The 27,162-nt window shown below is 36.8% G+C and overlaps 1 protein-coding gene across 22 annotated transcripts; it reads right to left on the reverse strand.

Annotated features, from left to right (window-relative positions):
- Positions 1-938: 938 nt before the first annotated feature.
- LOC129567788 (guanine nucleotide-releasing factor 2) lies at positions 939-27,162 on the reverse strand. Of its 22 annotated transcripts, none has more exons than XM_055445079.1 (19): positions 22,412-27,162; positions 10,970-11,156; positions 10,192-10,866; positions 9,760-10,088; positions 9,443-9,550; positions 8,639-9,233; positions 8,425-8,546; positions 7,665-7,688; positions 5,709-5,886; positions 4,795-5,638; positions 4,450-4,627; positions 4,200-4,226; positions 3,884-4,052; positions 3,695-3,809; positions 3,387-3,628; positions 3,118-3,270; positions 2,700-2,825; positions 2,492-2,623; positions 939-2,415 (listed from the first exon to the last, which is right to left on the reverse strand). In XM_055445079.1, exons 1-19 carry the CDS (start codon positions 22,623-22,625, stop codon positions 2,268-2,270), a joined length of 4,566 nt encoding a protein of 1,521 aa, XP_055301054.1. In that variant the 5' UTR covers positions 22,626-27,162; the 3' UTR covers positions 939-2,267. The 22 variants fall into 22 exon arrangements, with proteins under 22 accessions (XP_055301054.1, XP_055301064.1, XP_055301051.1 ...); XM_055445089.1 differs by lacking the exon at positions 22,412-27,162 and adding an exon at positions 12,929-13,557 and having other exon boundaries at positions 5,116-5,638; XM_055445076.1 differs by lacking the exon at positions 22,412-27,162 and adding an exon at positions 12,929-13,557.

Below are 27,162 nucleotides of genomic sequence, written 5' to 3' on the forward strand. Positions count from 1 at the left end.
TTTCGAATGCGTGCTCAACAATCAGGTGCGATCGCGCCCTGTTCATACTCGAAGAACATGCTTTTGAGTTCAAAAATACTGACACATAATGTCACACATTTCTACGCAATTTCGTGGATGTTTTGCAATTAAAATGAATGTTATGTTATGGATAGAGTTAAAGTCTTGTTTGGCATTATTAAAAAAAAGGATATTATGTTTGAGAGGAACTGCAAAAGTTCTAGTTTTCAAATGGTTTTTGATTGTAGAAAAAAACCGATTGAACTTTGTAAAGTCTTCGTCAGTTTCAAGAAAAGGGAAGTCCAGATTTCATATCATGAGAAGTGTCCACCCTCTATAAGTTGCTGTTTCTGTTTCTTTATCTTTTTTTCTCCCTTTTTCGCCTTTGTTTGCCAATTCCACCTAGTGTGTAATGTTACATCTTTATACCGTAAAACAATGTCTTACAAAAATAATTAGGCCAATCATTCATTAAGATATATTCGCGAAAGCAAAAAAGCTGCCTCGCGACACACAAAATCATATAATAATGTGGTGGATCAAGTTAATATAATTCTTTCATACTTTGTTTGTTGTTTTTGTAAGTTTGTGTGTTTTGTATGTCTAAACACTGAATTGCTATATTTGCGACATTGATTTACCTCCTAAAATATGCAATAAATTCATGCTAAAATATCATATTTGGTTTTGGTTTAGTTTTTGTTACCTTTTTTTTGTTATTGGTGTAAATACAATTTTAAATACTTAAACTAAATTTTAATCAATTCCTTTGCCAATTTCAAAATGAGTCTTATGCTATGAACCGAATGCGGTTCAATTTCAATGAAAAATCAAAACATCTGAAAAATTCAATCATTTCAGCTGAAAACGAAAAAAACCACCTTTTCATTCCCGCTAAAAAAAGAGACAATGTGGGAAAAATAAAAACAAAATAAAAATTGCACATAAAAATGATTATTATTATTCAACATATTCATTTGGCATGGTTATCCAATAAGTATATCTTAAACTTAAGTTGTTACAAGCAAATTAAATACAAAATTCTGGATTAAAAAAATTGAGGTTTAAATTAAAATAAAAAACAAAAAGAGTTTCAAATAAAACATAAATATCTTTTTACAACATTGAAACCAATAAAAAAAACGTAATCAATTTATATAAAAAAAAACTGAATCGGTTACAAAATGTAACTTGCAATTGAAATAAATATGAAACTGTACATCATTACAAAATAGTGTCGTCTAAAAATAGGTTTTTGTTTTTCAATTTTGTTTCATGGACAGTTGTTGCTGTTGCCGATTTTACATAAAGAATTAATTGTGTTTAACTTAACACAAGAAATTGAATATTACGAATAAAAAGCATTTTATTCTGCCTCTCGTTCCATTCGAACTTTCTGAAAGTTCATCTCTAATCTCAAATTTTGGTTTTTGTTGTTCATTTTGGGCCAATTTTTGGATTAATAATAATTTTTTTCTGTTTTAAATCGAAACTTAAAGCAATCAAATTGCATTTGAGCCAAACCATTCACTTTTTGTCACTTTTTCACTGTCTTTTTCTTTCTATACAAATGTGAACTTGTTCTTTGTTTGTCATTAACGTAAAATTTAAATCAAATTACAAAATAACTTATGAGTTTTGGTATTGTTTCTAAAATTGTTTTCAAACTACACACAAAATTTGTTTTTTTTTTAACACTACACAAATAATAGACTAGACGCTATTCCTTTTGTTCTCGACATTTTTCTTGTTTTGTCTCCCAAATGTTGATTTATCAATTTAGAAGAGAAAATAATTACTACCACTTTAATCGTCGCTGATTAAATAATTGAATACATTTTTCTTGGAATGCTGCATCAAAAAAGAAAATGGTTTTTTTGGCGCACATGTGGGGCGATCATTTTGACCAAAATCATCGCACAAATTACATATATATCTTGTATCACTTTTTAGTTGTAAAACCAAAATTTTACAAAACACAATTGGATGCCGATACACGATACGAAAACACTCATGCTGCATTACTGTCTATGTCACTTTAAAATATCAGGTAAGCTTATCATTTGAATTTCAAATCCATCCGTATGTTGTTTCACTATTCCACATGAGTATGAATAAAAGTGATAATGCGAAAGTCATGCTTTTCGCTAAAATCCGTGCCAATTTTGACACTTTGTTGATTCAATTTCCATAAATAGCCTTTCCAGTGGAAAGTCTTCATTTTATGTTTATTTCTATGTTGGCCCCGTGACTTTAGAGCCATTTTATCAAGTAGATGGCTGTGAAATCGGTTTCCGTGTAACGCGTGGCTTGATTGTCTCTGATATTTGCCACATGGCGTCTTCATCCAAATAATTCTCGAAATTATCGAAAAATTCAATGATTCGCTCATTCTTTTTGAATGGATATGAACTACTGCAAAATTTAAAAGATAAACAAAACATAATTAAAATCACGTTGAAACGTCAAGAAATGCATTTCAAAAACCTACCACTTTTTGAACCGTTTCATATTGACAACGATATTGTGTTGCTGCCAACGCTTCGAGAAATTGATAATGCCGGAACTCAAATAGTCTTGATTACCAATGTGCACAAATGTCAAATCTTGTAGAACCAAACCACTGCAATCGCGGGAAGGAGAGAGAAAGAGAGAAATTATTAGTAATTGCAGGATAAATTCAAATAAATAAAACTTACATATATGGAATACAAGGTGGGTTGGTTTCGGCCAATGCTTGCCGATAAGCTCGGAAACTTGAGCTACTGTCTATTAAAGCACAGTACTCTTTCAGTCCTTCGGTTATTGTTTTGTGCCATTCCAATCTAAATTTAGATGAAAGATTGAATGAAAATTCAATAAAATTAAAATATCTTTTTTGAGTTTTTTTTCGTTGATAAATCAATAAATTCAACTCACATCTGGCTTTGTTGTCAGCGCTTGACGCAGCACCAAATCGAAGGTTATTATTTTTAAAATGCGTATTTACAATGCATTCCAAAAATAATAACCTTCGATTTGGTGCTGAGTCAAGCACTGACAACAAAGCCATATATGAGTTATAGTTAGCGATTTTTTCAAAGATGATTTATGATTAAATAATAAATAAATAATAACCTTCGAATTGGTGCCGAGTCAAGCGCTGACAACAAAGCCAAATATGAGTTATAATTGTTGATTTTGCGAAGATGTTTCATGATTTTGATGAATTTAATCACATGCTTCTCTCGGTCTTTGCTATCTTCTTGTTTGAGAATTTGCGAACGAGCCCTGCGAAGAAAAGAAAAAAAATATTGGTATTGATACAATTTTAAATCGTTTTACAATTTTAATAATAAAATTGACAAAGCAAAATAAAGGAAATTCATTAAAAAAAACACACGTACCAATAGGACATTTTGTTGAAATGTTCGGTGAATCGTGTAAGATTTGGTGACCTTTCTTCGCATTGCTCCTGTGCCCAAAGCAAAACTTCCGGTATTTCGATTTTCTGGAACAATTGCGCATCCAAAAGTGTCATTTGTTCAGCGATGTCAGCTGATTTGAGATCCAAAAGTGATGGAGGATTTGTAATAACACTGAGGATTTTGTTGTGCGGAGACCATTTTTGTTGTTTGAACAACATATACTGACGATGAAAAATGGAAAAAGAGTTAAATTTCCATTGAAAGAATGTTAAAATAAAGATATTTACCTTCTCAAGAATACAGTTACGTAGCAATTTAGCCATCATCAATTGACCTGAGCAAACCAGTTGATATACGAATTCATTCAGAAGTTCAAGAATGTGTGGAGTCAAATCTGGTGCACTGTAAAAAAACACAATTAAATCAGTTTACTGTAGTTTGGAATCAAATTTTGCATAATCCGTGTTAAAACTTACGTTAGGTCATTAACAACTCGCACCAAGAGTGAGAACGATTCTTTAGCTGCTTTTTGTTTGATCTCGTTGATTTGGCAACAGAATATCGAGTAGCGATGGGTGAGTTTCTCAATCAAATCCAACGGAACAATGAACGTACGGAACGTGGTGATGAATGCCTCGCCAAAAGCTAAAACAATAAATTGGATTAGATCTATTGCAAATGTACAGTGGAATATTCAAAGCAAAACAAAGCAATAAGCAACACAATTTGGATATAAAGGTCGAAACAACGGACAAGTAAAGCAAAGTGTGTGAGAAGAGATATGATTGGTACCATTCTGCTCCAGACTAATAGATAATTCTGTGTATGTGTGTGTGTGCGTGTTTTGCATTAACGTGGATGAAGAGTGAACATGATAGCGTGTAAGAACGAGAGACAAAATAGAGAGAGAGAAAAAGACAGAAAAACATGTGTGAAAAATACGTGAACAAATAACATTTGGTGTCTACTCCATTGATGGTAGGCTGTAGGTTGGTTGGAAAAATATAGTTAATTCGAGGAGAGGTGCGTTATTTCAACTTACCGTTTTCGGAAATTTTCTGCACTTTAGTTGCATGTACGATCAGTGCTTCCAATTCCCCGCCCTTGACATCTGGCCCATCCTCACCGTCCTTCTTGAAGACTAAGTACTTTTGCACATCGATCTCTTCAATCAATCTGCTTTGCTCGCACTTTGATGGTGACCCATTGCCCGAGTCAATCTGTTGGAATATGAACGAAAATTTAAGTCATCTCAAACCAAAATCGATTTTTTCGAAGAAAAAAAAAATAAAATTAGGCGTTAAATTTTTGATAGTTTAGTTTCCCAAAGATCCATAATAGACAAAACAGAAAAGGAAGAATAGGAAGATTAAGAAAATAAGCAGACCTTTAAGCTACTGTTAGATGAAGCTTGAGGACGTCGCAAGACCACCTCTTCATCATCGGCATTTTTATCGTTAATCGAATTATTATTATTGTTAATGAATTGGCTACTTTTGTTCGGTTGTACTGCACACCGGTTGTTATCCTTGGTAGTGTTTTCAGTATATCTATCACTTTCGATTGTGTGGATCGATTTCGATTTTTCATCTTGATCATTATCACCACTACTACCACCATACAACTGTATGTATTGTGTGTCGTCATCGACTGACGATCGGTTGTTAGTCGTACTTAAAAGGTTAACGTTCGTATAAATCACTCTTACGTCATTATTCACCGTCACACCATTCGCACCCGATGGCACATTATTCGACACCGATTGCTCAATATTGCTTGTGAATTTCGTTGGTGAAATTGGTGATTGGTCGTGATTTTGTTTGGCTGCTTCGGCCGCCGCAGCTGCTGCATTAATGGTTGACGTTGAGATTTGCACATAGTTTGATGAGGGTGATACTGGTGCTGGCACCAATGGTGGTAGAACGTTCGCTTTCATTAACATGTTATTATCCAATTTGATGCGATTGTTGTTCAGCACATTGTTGTTGTTGCTTTGACTAGATAAATCATTATTCGTTGGAGTTTCAATGGATTCGCTTAGGATGAGTTTCGGACTAGACGGTGGTGTAATGTTCAAATCATTGAGTCTCGATGCGGTTCGAAGCCGTTTTGGTGGAAGTGCTGGTGGTGGCCGATAGTCGGGATTCTCAAAGATTTTTGGCGGCAAAGACGCATGCGATGCTAACGAATCCGTTGATTCCATTATCACTTGGCGACGCAACGGTGAGAGACTAGGAAAAAAATAAATGAATTTAATATTATTGCATTCGCGGAGATTGATAATTTAAAATTGCGTCTTACCTCATCGTTTGGCTGTGCGAAATATAACGATTATTCTGCTGTTGGCTGCTGTTCGTCGTTAACTGATCCACACTGGTGGAGCTCGTTGAATGATGATTCGAATTGCATGTATGCACCGAATGGCGCACAAACTCCGATGTGTGCGAACAATTCCCGAACATTTCCATGTAAGCCATAACTGTGCAAGGCAACATCGTCGAATAAGATCGCGAGAGGGAAAAACCGCACAATTAAGGCGCAATTGTTGTCAATCGTCAACAAAAACATAGCGATTGAAAAATCAAACAGAAAAAAACGATTTATTAGAAATAAAACTAGTACATTGTTGTCTTTTGTTTGTCTAATATAACAAGACTCTATATCGACTATCGATAAATGTGTATGTGATATATGCACAATGCTGATGATTTCGCTAAGAATTTGTTTTTTGTTTGTTTGTATGTGGTTAAATTTTTGTGTGTGTTCAAATAATAATGGCAAAATTGTCATCATGAACACTGTGTGGTGTATTTGTGAATGTGTGAACAAAAAAAAATGATTGTGTTTATTCTGAGTATAACGTATGACATGATTGAAATGTAGTGCACTCCAACGAGTTTGCATGTTTAATTCTTTCATTTGTACACTCGCAAAGATCGCAGATAAAAAATAGAACAAGCGATGTGCTTGTTTTGAAGTGGCGCACTAGCTGGACACAGGGATAGGTGTGTACAAGAAGAAAAACGTTGCCATTTTTTACTTTCAATCGTCCGAAATGGGCTGACCTAAATGCCATGGCATGTGCTGTGCACAGCAGATGTGCTTTCAATCAATGAGCCCCGTTGTTTTGTTATGGTTTTTTCTTTCAGTTTTTTCACAACGTTATTTTCCAAATCGCATCATAATTCCGATAACGCAATTTGTATGAATGTGTTTCGAATCATTTTTCGTAATAAATGGTACACACAATGTTTTCATTTTAAATATGCATATTTCATGATATCTTTGAAATGAGAGATTATACGAGAAATTACTTTCAACCATATTTCCATGAATCGATAATTCCATTAAGATTCTTACATCATGAGGTCAAAACATGTTATATTTCAATCAAAACCTTTTATCAATATTTCTTTTCTTTTGTGTTTTGCATTCGAAAATGTGGAATTTGTTGGAATATTTTTCATCACAATTTATGTGACTGTTCGAAAGTCATTGATTTTGACAAAGTGACGTAAAACCAGAAATGATATAAATTCGAATCATTGTTGCCTTAATTAATGATAGATAAGCGGCCGACTTTGTCTGCGGCATTTTCAGAACTTGTTGTGAGGTAAACAAATGAAACGAAACCGAAAATAAAAAACAATCAAAATCGATTGAGATATGTACAGGCGGCGACATCGAAATGTGAGATGAATGGAAATGAGTGTCAAAATGGAATGAACGCTAGAAAGTGATGCTATACGAGACATAAAAAACGAACAAAGAAAAAAACTGATCAAAGTAAATCAATAACACCGTTTTTTTTATTGCCGTGAGAAAGTAACCGAAAACAATCGACTAACAAAAATAAAATCAAAATGACAATAACAAAACGCATTTTTATGGTTACGTAACACTTTACTGTCAAGTGAATCATTTTGGCAAACGAAACGAAACAAAAAATACCGATGAAAAAGGAAAATGAAGAACATCATTTACAATTCAGCAAATTAACGGAAATCATAAGACGGAATTAGTCAACGGGTGGCGTAAAATACATTTGAATAAAATGAATAAAAAAAACTTGAAACGAAACAAAATTGGAAAATACACACAAAACATTCAAATTCAACACATCTATTCGAGAAAGAGAGATTATACAATGAACAGTGAATACAACAACGACATGGTTTTTTTGCTACTAGTTTTTTTTTGGTTGATCGAAATGGTCTGTTGTTACCCATCGCCATTTTGGTGCCATTTCTGACTTACCCGAATAGGCCACACTTTGAAACACTGTATTTCAAACACAATAATAACAAAATAACTACAATCAGCAATACAAACATCAGAATTATTTGAATAGGCAGGAAAAATAGTCATGGTAAAACAATTTCTATTTTTTTCGTGTTGGGTGGAATATATTTGTGGAAATGTTTGAGAGAGAAGGTAAGTCAGTCCAGATATTGGAACTCTGTTCATTTTTTTTTTCTTCATCATCAGCAAACAAATTGAACGTTGACAACGAGAACAAATTCGCAATTTATCACAAATTTGTACAACAAAAAATAAAAGATACTGGACACGTTTTTTTTTCAATTGGAAGAAAGATATAACAAGAAAGGCTATGGCTTTCGAGTGAAAAAAAGCTAAGACAGGGAGTTCACTCAGTTGAAATAAAGAAAAAACCAATGATAAAGGAATTATATCAGAGAGTTCTACACAGACAAATATCAAAATATAGATATTGAGACAAAAAGAAAACGAGACGGGAAAATAATGAAACAGATAAAAATGGTTAGTACCATCATGTGAGATCGAGAATTTCTAAAATATAGAGAATTAGAAAATGAAATAATGTTGAAGCAGCTTCATGAAAGTTATTGAAATCGAATTTTCGTTTTGCAATTGTGGGCAAAAATTTGATTGATGATACGCAAGTGAATCGTCGCGAAAACTCATGGAAAAACCCGAAAAACGGACTACTTTTCGTTTGAATTAGTTGGATCCGATTAAAATCAACCAGACTTACTGTGCTTCTTCTTCACGGGGAGTGGTGGTGGTTGATCTGATTCGTCTCCGAAGTGATTAAGACGGCGCGGTTCAATCATGCTCGTGTGCTTCGGATGATTCATCGGAATGAACATCATATGACTAAAAGAGGTAGAAAAGCGAAAAAGTTCAAGTTCAAGCATTAGTCATCATAATCTTATCAATTTCTCAGAACATCAACGAAATCCACTTACTTTGGAAAGTCGTCGGTTTCATCGACATTATCATATGTGGACAATCGGTCTCGTCGCATCAAACGTCCCCGTGTTTTAGGTGGCAAATTCGGTGGAAGTTCTGGTATCACTTCATCATCTTCAGCAATGCAATTGTCATCGCTAAACTCAAATGTGCTGCTGGTCGATGTGTTGGACAGCAGTCGATGTTCCACACTCTTTGATTTAGATACTCGTACTGCTTCCGCATAATTGTCATAGCCATCCAGACTGTCTACGTTGAAGCTGAGCATGTCATAGTTGCCCATTTGTACATAGTTCTCATTTTTAAACGATTTCTTTGCCATGGCACTGCTTATCGATGTTTTCGATGTCACATTGTTGCTAATTTCATTGCCGAAGCTCGTCATCGTTTTTGTTGCCGCGGCAGCAGTGGCTGTCGCCGTCGTCGTCATTTGCACTGAATTATTCATGATCGACATATTGGCCACATTCAACGATTTCCCACCCAAAACGGTCGATGAATTAATTAAACTTTCTCTATGCTGTTCCGTTGACAGCCGCTTGGCCGTAAAGCTCTGCATACTCGCTCGTACCGATTGCATCGACAGAAAACCTAAAAATGGTAACAAAATAGAAAACGCACTCGGATTAATTTACAATTGGAGCCAAACACAAGACATAAAGTGATTGAGATGGAGATAATGAATTGGCATGTATCGGATTAGCATTGTAGCATGATGCTAGTTGAAAATGTAAGTTGAATTAAATGGTTAGGTTATTCTAGTTTTAAATGAAATAAAAGCTAAAGCCAAAAAAAGATACCCGATTCTTGTGATTCACGTGGATTTCGTCGTGGCTCAACGGTTAATTCGGTTATTGATGCGATTGGTCCAATCGAATCGGTCACTTCGCTTCTAATGCAATTGCCTTCTGTAAGTGTGTGTGTGTGTGAGCGTGTTTGTTTATGTGTGAAAGAATGAAGAAATGATTGGCTCATGAGTTTATTTTCAAATGGTTAGTAAAAACAATTAATACATGTCAGTGATTAGCGAATAAATTATTATTTTTCCTATAGAAGCGACTCAAGCGGATTCAATGAGTTGAAAATTGAGAAAATTCGATTTACGGTTTGAACTCACTTTGTTCGAAAAATTTATCGATATCCTCTCGCAATGTAATCTCATCGTTCTGATGATCGTTGCATGTGAGCGCTTTGAGTTCATCTTCTTCGCGTGAATGGTTGAGTGCGGAATCGAGTGAACTGGTGCTTAATAGACTGGAATTATCGTCAGGTGATTTTGACCGCAATGACATTCGATCCAAACCGCAATTTAGCAGCGTTGCATCAATGATATTGCTACTGTCCAAATCAGTGACGGATTGAGTTTGTTGCTGCGGCGACAGCTGAATACCGACCAGTTTCGGTTGGATTTTCCTTTTCGGTGGAAGCGGAGGCGGATTGCTTGCTCTGCGGACAAAACAAAAAGAAATTAGATTACCATGTCAATAGACAAGAGCATTTAACGGTAGCTCCACATCTGGCGTTAATGAGTTCTTTGTTTCCCACTTACCGTTCGGGTAATGGTGGTTTTGGTGGTGGACTAGAATCGCGAAGCATACTTTCGATGCTATGTGATGTTCGCAAATTTTTCGATTGCGATTGCTCCAAAATGTCACGTTCGCGCGGTGTTAACGGGATATCTGGAAGTGATGTACGCTGACAATTTACCTCGGGTCGTTGTAATAAATTGTTATTTGTATTGGTTTTCGTTGATAGAATGCCATTTTTCTCGCGTTCCATCACCTTTTCATTGGCTATTTCGACCAGATTCTGAACGGCTTTTTCCACCAGTTCAACGACTTCGGTGACATTTTCTTGGCTCAACGATGCACAATGCGGATTGTCTTCGCTTAGCAACACTTCGTCACATAGCTTAATTAGTTTGCCCAATGATTGATAGACTTGTGTCGTTGCCGAAATGATTGCACTACTATTTTCATTTAATGTGTACGGTTGCAGAGCCGTATGCACATTGGCAATCGTTTCCAAAACAACCGTACCGTTGGCTGGCAACACCTCCAGTCGATTCCGTGAGATAACACCTTTGAAATGTTTTAGCGCATTTTTCACTTGTCGCACATGGTAATTTAGATCGTGTAACGGTTTGTGATTACTGTCTCCGCCATCCGTTGAATAGTGATTGCCTTTCGTTAGCTTGTTCCGTGGACTGTTCGGCGAATGAGATCTGTGATTAGAGCAAAGTTTATGTTCAAATTAGTAAAGTTTGAGTAGAAAAACTCGCGCAGCAACAATCAAGCAATTTCAAAGTAAACATTGTGTAAACATACCGGCCAAGGGGCAATGTGTTGATATTCGGTGCTCGAACCCATAGTTTACTGATAAAATCATCTTTGAATGATCGAGCACGCCGCGCTAATTTCGTATTTCGCGAATTATTTTGCTTGTGACTATTGTTCAGTGCGGCCGACGGACTGTTCGAACCGCTTTGTGGCGACTGATGATTCAAATCAACATCTGAAACGATAGTGAAAATAACAAAGCAAAGAAAAAAACACAATTAAAATCGTTGCATGTTTTCAATTGGGTACCTATATAAATGCCATGTATCATGGAATTATATAAAATGTGGATCGAATTGAATGGAAAAGTGTTGAAATGCAATTTTAATTACAACCGGATGCGTCTCGCAAATGCAATTATAAAAGTGGCATACCTATTGTTGCACGAAACGAACTTTTTTAATTGATGGGCGGTCGGAAAAAAAGTTTATATCCTTAGAATGAATGAGAAACGTTCAGTAAGAGTGTGGCAGACGTGTTACGGTGACATACCGTGCACCTCTTGCAGCTACGGCGACGATAAAATTCACACCGGAAATTATTTGTTCGCATTTCTAGGTGCTTTTCTTTCATTTAAGTTCATTTATAAAAGCATTAAAAATGTCAACAGAAAGCGGAGCATAAAGTCAGATATTTCATATTTTAATGCCAAAAACATGGCAAATGTGTGTTGTTGGCCCATGAATCAACCGCATTTGAATGCGTGTTGTGGCAATGAGCTTATTAACCCAGTTTAAAAGTTCGCGCACCGCTTATGAAAGTAGCGCGAGCAAGATGATAATTTAACAATTTTATTCAAATTATTTGCTAAACAACCAAAGAACAACTATAATGAAAACATAAAATGTTTGTGTGCATGCCTGCGTATGTGAGAGAAAGAGGGAGACAAAACACGTATAGGAAACAAACAACAATGCCAAGGGAGAAAATAATGCTGAGTGAAGAGCATAACGATTTGTAATACAAACGCGTATATTTTTATGTTTACGATTCGTGCATGTGCATATCACACACACTGCTCATAATATACTTAATGCACCTCATTACCGCTCGTTATGTTTACCTCATAATAATAACACTTTTATAATGATAACGTGAGAGCGCGCGGGCGCTGTGCGAGAGTAAAAAATGCGCATTGTATGTATGCGTTTGTGTGAGTAGCGGCTATGTGCGGCTCACTGAAGAGGAAAACACCAGAAGCACCCATCGGAAAACAAAGGAAGACGAATGACGTGAATTAAAGGAACAAACAACTACCAAGAGAGGAATAAGAGTAAAAGTCCAATGCACAGTCATGTCTCAAAGAAGGCGAACATTCATACAAATAACAATAAAAAAAAGAGAATGAAAAAAATGAAACAGACGAAAGAATGAAGTTGAACAAAATACGTGTACACTACAGACGCATAAACAAGAAAGCATACAATAATTGTTTTGAGTGAGTATAAATAAAAGCGTTTTCATTTCGATGAAATGTGCACACTCAATCTAAACTTGTGCATAAATAAATATTTTTTCACAAAGTTTTCTTTCATTTATTTTGTTTTTTTCTCTCTCACTTCTTCTTCTCGTCAATGTTACAATTTAATTACAGTGTTTATGCGAAACAGTGATTACATCACGATAAAACTCTGTAATTTTGCCAATTTGTCAAAAACTTTTACTGACTTTTATTGTGACTTTGTGTATCGTGTAAGCGGACAGGCACAATGCAGAGCAAAACGATGCCATTTCTGCTGATAAAATTACTTCATCATTCGGCTTCGATATCGAATTCCAATTAAAACAGATATATGTTTTCGCAAAAGAAAAAGAATCAAGCGATGCGTTCGTGCATAAAATGCACTTTAGCGTGAGTGAGCGCGAGCGACGAAGGAAAATCAAACTGTGGATTTATTATACATCGAGTCTTTCTATGTTGGTCCGGAGTTGTTTGCGTGAACTTACGGTTGAATGTACTGTTATCGACGAGCGAACACATGGATCGATAAATGGGCATCGATGGTGAAGGCGATGCATTCCGTTTGAGCGTAAAATATTTTTTTCTCCATTTGTCAATTGTACCGTTATCCTGATGCGGTTGCTTTGCAATGTTTCTGCCAACGCTAATGGCAAATTGTTTGCATGGTTTGTACGAGCGTGCATTTCTCTTTTTCTCGCAATCGAATAGAAATGAATCGTCGTATTGTGGCATTGCGCATATCGGTGTTGTTTTATTTGTTATTGCTGCCCCCCGTCAGCGATATGCACACACACACACACAAACTGCAGTCAGGTTTTCATTTGGTGGTCGCGGCCACAAAATGTGAAACCCTATGAAAATTAAACAGATCACTTTTCAGCTGATTCGCATTTCAACCGTGCTGCTCAAAATGTTTGCGCGCACAGAAGAAAAATGGTTAATGATGGTTATGGTTTCAATGTCATCGGGTATAATATTTCCTCAAATCGCTTTCGAATGATATCGAAAAACGAAAACTAATCCAAATTAATCGTTGACCCACAAATCAATGCGGAATGTGAATGTGAATGTGTGTGTGTGTGTGTGCTTTTGAATCGAATTTTGACACTTCGGTTTATTGTAGCGTTGAAAGAACACAATCCATTGGCCTTAATTGCGAAAATTGAGCAAGAGCGCGCACGTCTGACATTAGCTCAACATTCGGCGCTTACTATGAATTTGCCGAACACACATTGAAACTAATGAACTCCAATTTTTTGAGCACTCAAACTAAATTTATGCTATCAATTTACTTAAATTGTTTTTGATACACACAAAAATTACGCGAAGATTGACCACTTGGTTCATGGTGCTATACATATAGTAGCAATAATAATGATAATTGGCAGCTCTCTATTCATAAATTGAATGCACGATTATTTCTCTTTTTTTCTCGTCTGTTTCTTTCAACAAATAACAACAACAACACAAACACATTCGCTGAAATAATCACGAAATTAGCCGTAATCAATTTTTAAAATTCACAAATTAATTGACACATTTCCACTAGAAATATCGTTTAAATTGCTTTAAATTAACTGAAATTGCGCGCGATTTTCTACTTAAATTTCTTCTTTTTTTTTTGTTTATTGCGTGATCTGCGCGGTTCGCTGCGATCGTGTCAACTGATGTGATTCGAATAAAAATGTCCGCGAATAATTTGATTTGATTAGCACACAGCGTTTATTGAGGCAAAACTGAATTTGTTCGATCGTACCACACACAAACACACAAAGCGACCACGTCCAAAAAAGATGAGATGAAACTGTAAAAACGGTCTTTTCTCGGTCACAGCAGCGAGAGAAAAAAAAAGTGAGGAATACAAACGCGAGAGGATCACACGAGGTGAAATCAGTACTACCTACTTATTAGATTGGTTCTGACGTTTTTTATACTATAACTGATATATTGAGTCTTGATATTCAACCAAAATGAAAATTACATCTTTATACAAATACAGATTCGGTGCTCGTGTTATATTTTATTTCTATTTCGTTTCTCTTTCATCTCTTTCTATACTTATGATGTCTATTTTCAGCCAATTTTTTTATACATCTAGTAATTTCATTGTTGCAATTTTGCTGTGTCTGTCGTACTCGCTCTGGCTCTCAGCCGAACCATACAGTCTGCTCATGTTGATTTGTACGGACATTGGCATCGGCTTTTTTCTGCTTTTTAGTCGCACGAAATCGGTCGATTTGAGCCAAAAAAAGAAATATCCAATACACGAAACATCAACAAAAAAATCAAACTTTTCGGTGAATTTGGCTTTGATTGTTCATTTGTGTTTCATTTTGTCGAAATCAGGGCGAAAGCAAAGCATAAAAACACACACGCCGATTGATTGGTTCGTAATTTGGTTCCATTAGTCAGTAAATCATTGAATCACATGAGTAGACTTTCAATTGATTTGTAAGCCAAATGACGAAGAGAGATAGAGGGCAAAACAGCGAGCGAAAGAGAATCAAAACAAACATGTCGTAAGTTACTAACGATGGCACTTTGATGTATATTTCATTTCATTTGGACTGCATTCATTTTCAGTCTCGTTGTTGTCGTGTTTTCATGCGAGATTTCATGTGAAATGTAGCAATCACACGAAAAGCAACAAAAGCCCGTCAATTCGCCAAAATGGATCTAATTGAAATTTCAACATCGCTCCCATTGACGCATGCAAATGTGTAACAAATTTGTATGATGATGACCGACCACATGCCCACGGGTGGCATGTCGTTTTCAATGGAATTCCATTAAAATTCTATTTTTCCTGTACCCCTCTCTCTCACACTCTCATTCTCGCTACCCATTCGAAGCATTACGTTTAGCGTCGCAATTTTTTTCCACTCAGAATATACACACATAATTTCCCAACAAGAATGCAACAACGAGCGTGTGGTTTCCGACGGCGGCACAGCGACAACATAATAATAAAATGCCATTAGACGCGATTTTGTTCATTCGTTACAGCTATTTATGCGTGTATCTAAAAAAAAGAGATTCGTTCATATTGCATAGATCAGAGACCAATAACCACCAACGAGTATCGGTTGATGCAAAGCAAAAACAAAATGTAAAGCCAATGATTCGATAGACAGGGCTATTTTTAATGCGTTTCGATGTAATGGTATTCGCATTGTGTGTTTGGAAAAACGGCATCGTCGACGAGCCGATGAGCTCGTGTCAATAGTCGGTCGTGTGAGGTTCTAACTGAACCATATATACATTGGCACATATGATCTGCGAACATTGACTGAATTTGAAGCGAAAAATGAATTCACGGTATATCAAATGGCATTTCATTCTAGGTGAATAAAAAACCATTATGCGAATATCACCCGACACCATGAATGCGTGATGCGATGACTCTAGCGACTATATTTAATTTGCCATTTTGTGTGTGTGTGCGTACATGTATGAGTTGGGGCTTTCGTGATGTGTGCCCGAACTGTTGCTGTTGCCGTAATTAATCGTTAGCCCGTCGCCATTGACGTTTGTCGGTTTGGTACCATACCGAGAGATAGATAAACGGCTACGTAGCACACGATACCAATCTCGTTCACAATTAGAAAATTGTGTGTGCTCGGCGCACGTTTCCCTTGTTATTCATCACACCAAAGTCACACACACACACATCGCGTACGCGTATCATGCAAGTGTATATTATAAGAGTTCAAAAATATTACTCATTTTTTTTCGTGTTGTGTTGTTACAAATAAAAACTGGCATTTATTTTCGCTACGAAGTGCATGACTACACTGATTCCGTGGTGTGCGATTACGTCATTTCAATTTTACTCTTGTTATTTTTATATCAATGTGTTTTGCGTTGTGCATTTTGCCCATTTAACTTATTCAACGTGATTATCTTTCTCTTTGCCTCACTCCCTTCCCCCCCCCCGGCTCCATCTCTGTCGCCCGCTTGTGCTCACTCCACTTTCCGCTGCTGTGTCCAGCGCGCGTGTATGTGCTGTACATGCACGGTGCAAAACAGCGCTAGATAAAAATAGGAACTGAACGCATTGACGCGTACGATGCTTTCCAATTTAATCACACATGAAATGTGACACATGACCGGAATACAGTGCAGACCCATTTCAGCGACAGTGGAATACTAATTGCATCCAAATACGATCGGACACGATTCATTGAAAACAAACGACGACCACGATGGCGGTGCGCTGCTATCAACGAAACAAAAGCCCATTTCATTATGTGACGAACTTTTCTGCACCGTATTCAATCTCTCACTCTCATTTTCTCTCTCTATGTCTCGATGGGTCGTTTTCCGATTCCAGCCCAATCGGTTTTTTATTACACAGATCCTCTTGTCTCTATGCTTATCTATATCGAATGAGAGTGATTTTCAATTCATTCGTGCAGCATGTTCAGCCTACTGTTATTGAATTAACACAGTGTTTCCAACGAATCGCTTATGTGTACTGTTCGACTGTGTTTGTATTGTGCAAGAGTTGTGCTCTGTTGCCACCATATGAATAATTTGAATAAATGCCTTTTTCCGGTTACGTTAATGTATTCATATTTTTTGTTCGTTCGCTCGTTCGAACGCTCTCTGTTTTCATTCATCATTTTTTAAAGTGTTACATCAATCGTTCGTTGAGCAAAGCATGCGTATCGCGTAAAATTATCAAGTCAAATAATCAAATTACCTATTGAATTTGTCGAGTACTAGTAGTATCGATTCGATTGTTTGAATCGCTCACGATTGCCATATGTGTGTGTGTGTGTGTGTGTGTGTGTGTGTGAAAAACCGTATAACGTAACGAAAAAACAATATTTATTTTATGATTTTTCGCTACTCCACTCCAAAAATGATGTTGCTACGCCCTTTGGCATTGTTGTTCAATTTTGTCGTCGTTCATAACTCAGCGGAATGAATAAGTTTCCCAGAGGAAATGAGCATTGGCATTGTTGCAATTTGACACAAATTCAAGCGAATTGACAGCCACCACACAGCGCAACATTTATGCAGAATGCATTTGAGATATTGTATTCAAATGCATGCTCATATTGCGCGTGTAACACTTTCCATTCTGTCCCATCATCATCATCTTCTCTCTCTCTTTCTCCCTGTGCGTGTGTATGTGTCTGCTCGCAATGCGAGCCCCCGATGCGCTCTCTTATCCACCTTTCAAATGGAAAATATGCGCAGCACCGTAAAATGCATGTCAAAAATTCATATTTTAAATGGACGGCAATATATGTAATGCATCGTATGTTTAACTCGATTATGATCATCGAAAAGGTAGGAAATAAAAGTAATGCGAAATGATACGCTTGTCAGATGCACAAATAAATAGGTAATGTGTTGAATACAGGTGGATATATGAAAACAAAAAAATTGAGAAATAAAATCTATAAACCATATTATAAACAAGTGTACCGCTATGTTGGCCAAGTTGTGAAATCGGTTTCACATCGAGAACTGGTCAGCGCTGTATACATTGGGACCTGTAGGCACTTTAGTAGATTAGAGACAGAGACAAAGAGAGAGCGAGAAAAATTCCCAAGCGACAAAACACGTTTTACTGTGAATAGGTTCGCATTTTTTTTAAACTGCCAAACCGTCTCGATAGCCCTCCAGCTAGAATCGGTGCTGTTTCTGTTTGTGTGCAATAGCACAAAATAAAGTATTCTATCAACAAAAAGTAGAGAAAAAAACACCGTGTTCAAGCTTATCGTGAAACTCTGTCATTGTTGTGGTTGATTGCTGCGGCGCATTAAACTGCAATAAACGTTTTCTTTTTCTCGCTGACTTTGGTTCACTTCGGTTGGGTTCGGTTCGCAAAAGCAGCTACTCAAATAAATTGCAGCGCAAATATTTACCGGTAACGCTATTTTTGTGTCTGCTCACATTATCTTTATGTTTGTCACAAATTGTGTGCGCGCTGCGCGCTCATAAAGCAATAGCCAAACCAAAGCAAAAGAGATACTTGTATTTCGAGTCATCTTATCATTCGGTCGTGTGTGTATACTTCGTTTTTTTTGCTTCAACTTGTGCTTGATTGCTGCTAATTTGCTCAGTTAGAGAGCTTTACTTACATTGACGTTACTTATATGCCTCTTGGTACAAAACGTCGTTATTGACTCGGATAATTTTATGTCGTGTACAAGCAAAAATTATTATTTAAACAAAAATTTTTGTTCAAATAAATAAAAAGTAGACAAATATCGTTGCCAAGACGTATAAACCCCGACCGATCATGGGAATGAAGCATGAAAATGCAATCAAACATTAGCGTACATTCCTAACTGACACAAGAAGAAGCAAAAAAGGAAAAAAAAATCCGAAAAAGCCATTGCGTATAATTTCATTTTGACAACAATAATGATGATGTAGCTCGGATGGATTTTTCTTTGTGCGCATCGGGTTTTTGGTCATAATGTCACCGCATTAAAGTCTCGAAACGGCAAACCAGAACAAATGACGAAGAAAACGAAAATTATGGGCGATTCGCCCGAGTGAACAATGAGTTGAACACTCATTTTTGACTCATCGCATACATCTACATATATGGCGCATTCATTTTAACGAACTATTTCTGTTTCTTTTCTTCTTTTTTTTCTGTTTCTTAATCTTTTCGAAGATGTTTCATTCAGTTCCGAGGAGACGGTTCATTTTAAAAAGATGCCAATCGCAAAGCCGGACTTTATGAGTTGTTCGTCTTTTTTATGATTATAAGTATTGTGTGATTTGCCAAATGAATTATGCATACGGTCCAGTTGATGTGTGAGCGCACACCTATTTCTTATCCACCTAAGTGGCTTTGTGGTTGGTTAATTTTTTCTTTTCTCTCGGAATCAGCACGATTATTCAGATTTCTAGTGAATCGAAGCATGGCTTCTCATTCTTATATAGGTATACTGACCACTTGTTAAGAAAACCAAGGCGAAAACTTCGAGATGAATGACAGTGGAGTGTAAAAATACCAGGGAAAAGAATTGCCAACATTCTTTAACCGTTTAGAATCCAAAGTCAATCATTCATATTGCTAACGATGTTTGCGGCGTTGTCTGCGATTCGACCTTAACTTGGCGCGATACAAAAACGCACCATAATTGGTAAACGCGAACATTCTTCGTGGAATTAAGGAAATATGCTCTCGGACTTGCAGTTCAACGCCATTTACAAATGATCTGCAAATCAATGAAATCATACAAAAGTAGTTTATAATCCACTTTTTTTTCTCGGATCTGTCTCTCTGTCTCTCCGTCCCTCCGTCCCTCCGTTTCTCTCTAATTCGATTCCGTTGCATTCCGAGAAACAGATGGAATGCCAAGAAATCAAACGAATGTATTTTTATGCACAAGAACGAAAAAAAAGTATGCATTGACTGACATACCATAGTGTGGGGAACATGCAACTGTCAAGCACCTTATCCCATTTGTAACGCGTGTGGAAGGGAAAAACTGCGTGTAATTGTAAGAGAGGGAGAGAGGGAGAGAGAGAAATTTGAGAAAAACCGCCGAATAGCAGCGATCCGAGTGTTCGAACACGGGCGATTGAAATAGAAAAAAATGCCAGAAAACATTGACGTTTCCGTGAAGTGAATAATATTGCGTGAACGTGCGACGGAATATGTTTCGACAATTCAATAGCATTTGCCGTTGCTCTTGTTGTTGGAGAATGCAGTAAAAATAGAAATAATAGATGAAGAAAGAAGCAGCAGCAGCAGCAGCAGCAGCAGCATGTTCGGTTCTGGTTTCAATCGAACAAAGAACGATCTAAATACCGAGTCGGTTTCACAATAGTGCGAGCGCGCACGCGAGAAAGAGCTGCTAAATTCCATAAGATGAACGAAGCGTTCCTGTGCATGCGTTTCGTAAAAAACAAACAACAACACACATTTCATCATCGTTATCGTCATCATCATCACATTTTCGCCCAAGCAACCGAATAAAAACATTCACTCGAAAGTAGTCTCAACCAATGTGTTTCATGAAATGAACACAAGACAAAAAAATTTACACAAATTTAAATTAAAATGAGCCTTTTTTTGAAATCAGAAAAAATCTTTTTTACTCGTCTCGGCTGGAATTTCTCTTTTCGTTTAGCACAAACTCGGAAAAAGGCCATTTCTTTGGCACACTCTTGCATTTCATTTCACGAGACGTGCACATACACGCTGAGTTTCTACATCGCCCGTCTATTTGATACGATATATTGTTAGTGCAGGCCATCTGTACCGCCAGATTTGCCGTGTACTTTATGCGCTCACCGTTTGCGCTTCGTGCACACATATTTTCTCTTTTTGGGTTTTTGTCGCTGTTTCCGATAGTCACAGTCGCGCAAATGTTATTTTCATCGTACAACACAACACACACTCGCTCTTTTGCTCACTCGTACAAGCTTCGCTCAGGTTTAGGTGCCTTTTTATGCCATTTTTTTCATGTTAAATTTGTAGCCGGATCCATAGCAAGCTACATACAACTCACTGCGACGAGAAACGTACAGAAAATTGCAACGGTGAATCGTTCGATACAGCCAGAGTATTCGCAAACAAAAGTGTTGGGCGCAAGATGCAAGACAGAAAGAAAAAAAATATATAGACAATGAGCAAATACGATAAACCGAAAATGAAATGAGCAAGGATTTGCAATGGACCATCAGAAATTGGAATCGCGCTTTGTCTCTGCTCAGCGATGAGAGGAGAAGAAACCCCGAAAAAAAAAGAAACATAAATGTGTTGCAGCAGCTGAAAGAAAAGTCAGCATGTTGCATTCTGCGTTGTGATGCTGTGCGCCTTTTTCCAAGTACACATCATTCGAAGTATGTTCGTTCAACACACACAGAAATTCCAAACGGAACTAACAATGAACTGCACAGCAATATGCTGAGACGAACAAATACAAATAGTGAAACGAAAATTTATTTCTTCGTTTTATTTTCCGTTTTCGAATGACGAAACGGAGAAAGAGAGTTCCACTTATTGCATTTGGCTGGGTGTATGGCATTGTGTGAGTGCATCGCATTCATCATCTACTTGCAAATGCCATCAATAAAATGATGATAAATGCAGTGCGGGTCTCTCTCTCTCTCTCTCTCTCTCTCTCTGTAGCAAATGCGTTCGTATATGTGCGATGTATATTTGGAGCAGAGTTGCCGTCAAATCTAAAATTCGTTGAGTCAAAAACGATGCTCTATTTTCACGCGTTTACACATTCAATGCAAGCATATGATGCGGAGCGCCCATATGAATTTCGCAGATTTAATGGAATTACTAGAGTTGGCGCTGCTATGAATTTTTTTTAATTTTTTTTCCTTCTGGTTCTTCCCTCTTTTCTTTTTTTCTTCTCAAATTCACTTCCTTCTGTTTTAAGTTCGTTATCGTGAGCTGGGCGCTTCTAGAATGCACGCCGAGTCTCTGACTCTAATCTGTGTGTGTGTGTGTGTGTTTGTGTTCTGGCTTGAGGCGGGAGCAGCGGTTTTAATAGTTTTCATAAGAGTATTGTATGCTCTTACGGGATTAAATCTTAACTTTAATTCAATTATCGTGATTTTACTGTAGACCACATCAACTTGAAAAGTAATATATGTTTCCTTTTAGCGCTATATCGAACCCGATGTGTGCAATGTGCTTATGCATCGAATACGTTATTTATACAATTATTTCTCGACTTTGTTTTCGTTTTCGTTTTTTTTCATGATTGTTCTATCCTTTGTTTTCTCTTCCTCTTTTTTTTAAACCAATTTTTTCTGTTTTCTCTTACAGACTTGTAATTTCATTCTTTTGTAGTTTTTATGCCGTTGTTTCGTTTTCTCATTCTCACCTCGGTTCATGTTAAGTGCAATTGCATTTGCGTTCGGCGTTCGGTCGTGTAGAATCGTAGAAATACTTTAAAATATGCAGCATGTGTAACATGCGAGCGAAGAGGAATAAAATGTGCGAAATGTGATTGAACTGCACTTACCGTCATTTTTCAAGTAAAAGGACATTGTGGGGCGATTGTTTCTTCTCTGTATGTTTTTTTTATTTGTTGTAGTTACTTTTTGGTCGAGTGATTCGTTTATTTCTTCTCTTCGCGTTTTTTTCTGCTTTCGTTCTCGCTTGTTGTTAATTTGAACTTTTATTTGGCTGTCTGATTTATATACTCTTGACGTCGTCGGTCGGTCGGTCGTCGTCATTCAGTGTGGCGTTGAGTTTCGACACGGTTTGATTCCATTTGCGGCGGAATATTTCAGTACGAATGCGTGCAATGTTCGACTGTACGAATGATGCATCGCCAAAATCGAAATTCGCTGCCTTGGAATGTGTGTGTGCACGCAAGCCACCAGCAAATAAACGAACAAAATGAACACACAGTCATCGATGATGACTGAATCGCTTGATGTACGAATCGAGATGACGACAGCTACAAACAATTTTTTTTTTCGCTCTCCACACTTATTAACTATTTCGGTTTCACTTTTTACGCGATTTTTTTTCTGTTTCACTTCACTTCGTTTTTACATTAGAATTAACTTTTGTTTTCTTAATAACTATATACAGCTCATATATTTATATATATTTTCTTTTTCTTTCTTTTCGTTTTCAATTGAGCCGAAACAGAGAGAAAAAAAGGGCTTGATTCGTTTCCGTTTTTCTTGGAAAGAGAGACCAATGTGTTTACACTTCTTCCGAATTTTGTTTTTACTGTGCACACAGTTGGGTTTCGTTCTAGGCGACGATTATCTTTTTTCACACAAAAACCGAATTGCAAGTGTAAATTATTTTGTATTCATTTGCACAATTCATCATTCTATTGGCACTTTGAATCTATCTCTTTGTTTGTTTTGTGCTTTTTCTGTAGTTAAGTAAGTCGATTTTGTACTTTGCCGTCGTCGTGCGCGTCACAAGCACCAATTAAAACACACTCACACGCTTACATAGTCTCGAAAAATATCGTTTTAAAGAAAAATCAATTCAGTTAACGAGATATAGATACACACATTTGATAGATATTTTGTGTTTGTTGATATTTGTTCGGGCTTGATAAATTGGAGCTCTTCTTTTACTATTGCTGTAGCTGTAGCTGTAGCTGTTGCTGTTGTTTCTTTTGCTCTCCATATTTTTTATTTCCCATCACATATCATAGAGTGTGTGGTCGCTTCGTTTGATCTATTTCCAATGGCATACAATGTATAAGTGTCTATCTCCGAACATAGTTGAATATTTATTATTAGCATACAGGAGGGTTTATGTTCGTTTGTTCGTTGGTACGTTTATTGGTTGGTGGATTAGATCGAATTATGATGTTACCGATTTTTGTGTGTCAGTCGACGTAGTTGTCGTCATTGGCATTTCACAATACACACCGATAAAAATAATAGTTATTATTTATAAATATACGTCGTTTGGTCGGTTGGGTTTTTTGTTTTTGTTTCTTCTTTTGCTTGTTGTCGTGTGTATGTGTGTGTGTCACAAAATGATTTCATATATGGATTTCGTCGAGTGGCTCACGATTTCAGTGGCTTTTTTGTTCGGCGGTGTATAGTTTTGGAGCTGACGATGGAGCAGAATATGGAGAATATATATATATAGAGTGTTTAACTATATATACACATTTATTGGACGACAGCAGCAAATCCGATAATGAAAAATAGATGGGGACGACAATATACACACAATCACGAAAATGTTTTTTTTTCTTTCCTTCTATTTCTCACTCCGAAAATGCCTTTGGATTGACAATGATTCTATTGCTATTCTATCGTCGGTCGACCGATAGGACGATTACGAATCACGATACGAAACGACTTTTTGTACATTGAACCCTTTTTTTTAAATGCGTGTTTGGTAACACCGCTCGCGCGTTTCCACAGTATATATATGTGTGTGCCTTCGACGATGAACTAACATTTAATGTCCGCACAACAAACAATAATTTCCCGACTAAAAAATTGAAAAACTTTTTACACAAGCAATTGAAAACGGGAAACGAGCGTCAAGAAGACGCATTTTCAATAAAACAATCAGTCACAACTGCGACGTACTGCACACAAATGTCATCAATGGGAAAGATGATGACAGTATAAAAAAAACGTAGGAACAGAAAAAACAGAACTTTAGCACCGAAAAATAATAATAAAGCGAGAAAACAAATATTAAAGTAGTAAAATTAATTCTTCGGCAGTTCCGTCATTGACGTCTTCAAGTACAATTTATTCTTCTTGTTCGTTGTTTTATTTGAACTCTCGAGCCTTTTTTTCCTTACTTCTCTCTCTCTCTGCACTGTTACTGCTGCTTCTCTATATTTTCATTATATTTTTTTTCCTTCTTTCATATAATTCGTTAGTCGACGTCGTTTTGCTCGACACTGTTTGGCTACACTCGAATCAATTCGTAACGTGAAATGAATATTTATGTTTTTTCGTTCTGTTTGTCTCGTTTTTCACTTATTTATTGTTAATTCGTTTTTTCCTTCCTCCTCCTCGCACAATATTTTTTCATCGTCATCATCATTGTTGTGTCCTGCGATGCAAGTATTGTGTATTTGTTTCGAATGAAATTTGTTTGTATGTTCTTTTTTTCAGTGTGGGAACACAATAGAAATTGATGTTGGTTCAATGTTAGCTCCCCAAAAGTAGCAAAGAATGAATTTCAGCATATAATTGGCATGCACTTGAATTTTTCCTTCTCTTCACTTCTACTGAACTCTATCAGTCACACTTAACTCGTACTAGTCAAGAAGAAAAAAAAACACTTTTATTTGCACAATTGAATCGTTCATCTCTGAGTCACTTTGAAAACCAATGCCAATCCACTGATTCACTCATATTTTTGTTTTACACAATGTTTATCGATTTTTATTCGATGCTTTTGCAGTGAGTTTTGTCTCTTAACAATATCAATTTGGTAGTTTAAGCGAAACGTACGATGTAGAAAATAATTTGCGTTTAGCGAAGAAAACAAAATCGTACATTCATTCAACACCCGACCGAAGCGATAAAACGATTGATATTGAAAACTGGAATCATCGTCACTGGAACACATCAGCCACCAATGTACGATGTGTGTTTCTTTTTTTTTCTTCTCTTCTTTCTACTTCTCCGCTTCTTCTCGTCTCGTCTCTCTTTTTTTTATATTATTTTTTGCTCACTCTCCGTCGTTGCGCACTCAACGGCTCCGCGTACGTTCGCACACCAGAGAAAAGGAACGAAAAAAAAAACGCACTCACAATATTTTTGTTGTGATGATTAATGTTAGAATGCGAACGAAGAAAATAGAGAACACAACGTCGTCGACGACGATGAAGAAGCAAAGAGACAAATGTAATGCTGTGTGTGGTACTAGCTACGTTCAGCGTATGAAACATTCAAAACTGAACGACTCGTTGGTGCGGTCGAATCAACGCGAATTCAATGTGTCGTTCGTATGCTCATGTATCCTCCTTCTTAACGGGTGCGCGCGCGATATACACACAATCTTACAACATCATATCCGAAAGATATTCGGTTGCAATTGTGCGTGTGTGTGTGTGTGTGTGTGCTAGCTTGCGATTCAGAGCGTACGGCTGAGCGAAAAGAGACTTACACACAGCTAGCTAGCTCTTGAATGAAAGAAATGACACTGCCGAGTATTGACATTGAAATCCAACACCGACACACTGCCAGCGGACGAAAGAGAGAAACCGAACGGAAAGACCCTTCGGACCGATTTTGCTTGCGAGTTTAAATGCGCCGAATGTATGGATAAAGCCATTCGAATCCCACACAAATGCACAGCACAGTATATTGACATATGTCTTCCGTCTCGCTCGAACAGCACGGCGAAAATTAGAGAACACTTCGTCGTCAATGGTAAACAGCCGTTCAGATGTGTATGAAAATATGGTATTTTTGAACTATTCTACTGAATGAAAGTATTCAGAAACTTGAATTACTTTTCCCATTCTAACATCAAATTGAATTTCCAATAGAAATAAACCTTCGATAACTTCATAAAAACTGCAATATTCTAATGCATTGAAAACGCGCGAAGCGAATTATTGACAAAACTCCATTCGAACCAACTTCACGTTGATCCGTTGCAATGTTTGCATTCGCATACACACACAGCAGCAGCACATGTGTAGAGTGAAAAATACAGATTCAAATAGAATAATAACAAACAAAAAGCGAAAAACAGCCAGCGAATCGTACCATCGTGTGTATGTAGTCATATTTACAACTTCGCTCAGGAGAACAAGTCGTTTAGTGTCATTCTCATCTGTTTTTTCCATTTCATCGTTGTTGCATTTAGTTTATTTTGTTTACAAGTATTGAATTTCAATAGTTCCTAGCAAAGTCTCTCAATTCAACGTATCGTTTCTTTGTTTGTTATGAATTGTTGTTCAATTTCCGACTAATTTTGTTAATTTGCGCACTTTCAGCATTTTCAGTCGCGAATAATTTTAGTTGCCAGTAGCAAGTTGTTCATTAGTTGGAATGAAGCGTAAAAAAGAAAGCGATTAGTGAATCTGAAAAATTGGTGAAATTTTAGTAAATTATTTGCAACAGCAACGATTAAAGGCAAGAAAACGAAATTGAACACATAAACAAAGTGCGAAAAAAACAATCAGAAGAGAAAAAAGATAATAAATTCCATTCTGAAAAAACGCAAAAGGGTTGAAACAGACAGACGAAGAACTATTTGAAGAAACGCGTGCACAAAGATAAGACGAATTAAAGGCTAGATCACAAA

This window comes from Sitodiplosis mosellana, unplaced genomic scaffold, assembly GCF_009176505.1.
Source record: "Sitodiplosis mosellana isolate CC-2019 unplaced genomic scaffold, AAFC_SMos_1.0 Smas_scaffold_12, whole genome shotgun sequence".
Lineage (NCBI taxonomy): Eukaryota > Metazoa > Arthropoda > Insecta > Diptera > Cecidomyiidae > Sitodiplosis > Sitodiplosis mosellana.

Bases quoted from the DNA above. Each gene is read 5' to 3' on its own strand.
- LOC129567788 (XM_055445076.1), bottom strand. From the start codon at position 13,175: ATGCCACAATACGACGATTCATTTCTATTCGATTGCGAGAAAAAGAGA. The intron at 4,053-4,199 runs GTACCAATCATA...TTATTGTTTTAG, and splicing joins TATTAGTCTGGAGCAGAATG to CTTTTGGCGAGGCATTCATC. The intron at 2,624-2,699 runs GTAAGTTTTATT...CCGCGATTGCAG, and splicing joins CCACCTTGTATTCCATATAT to TGGTTTGGTTCTACAAGATT.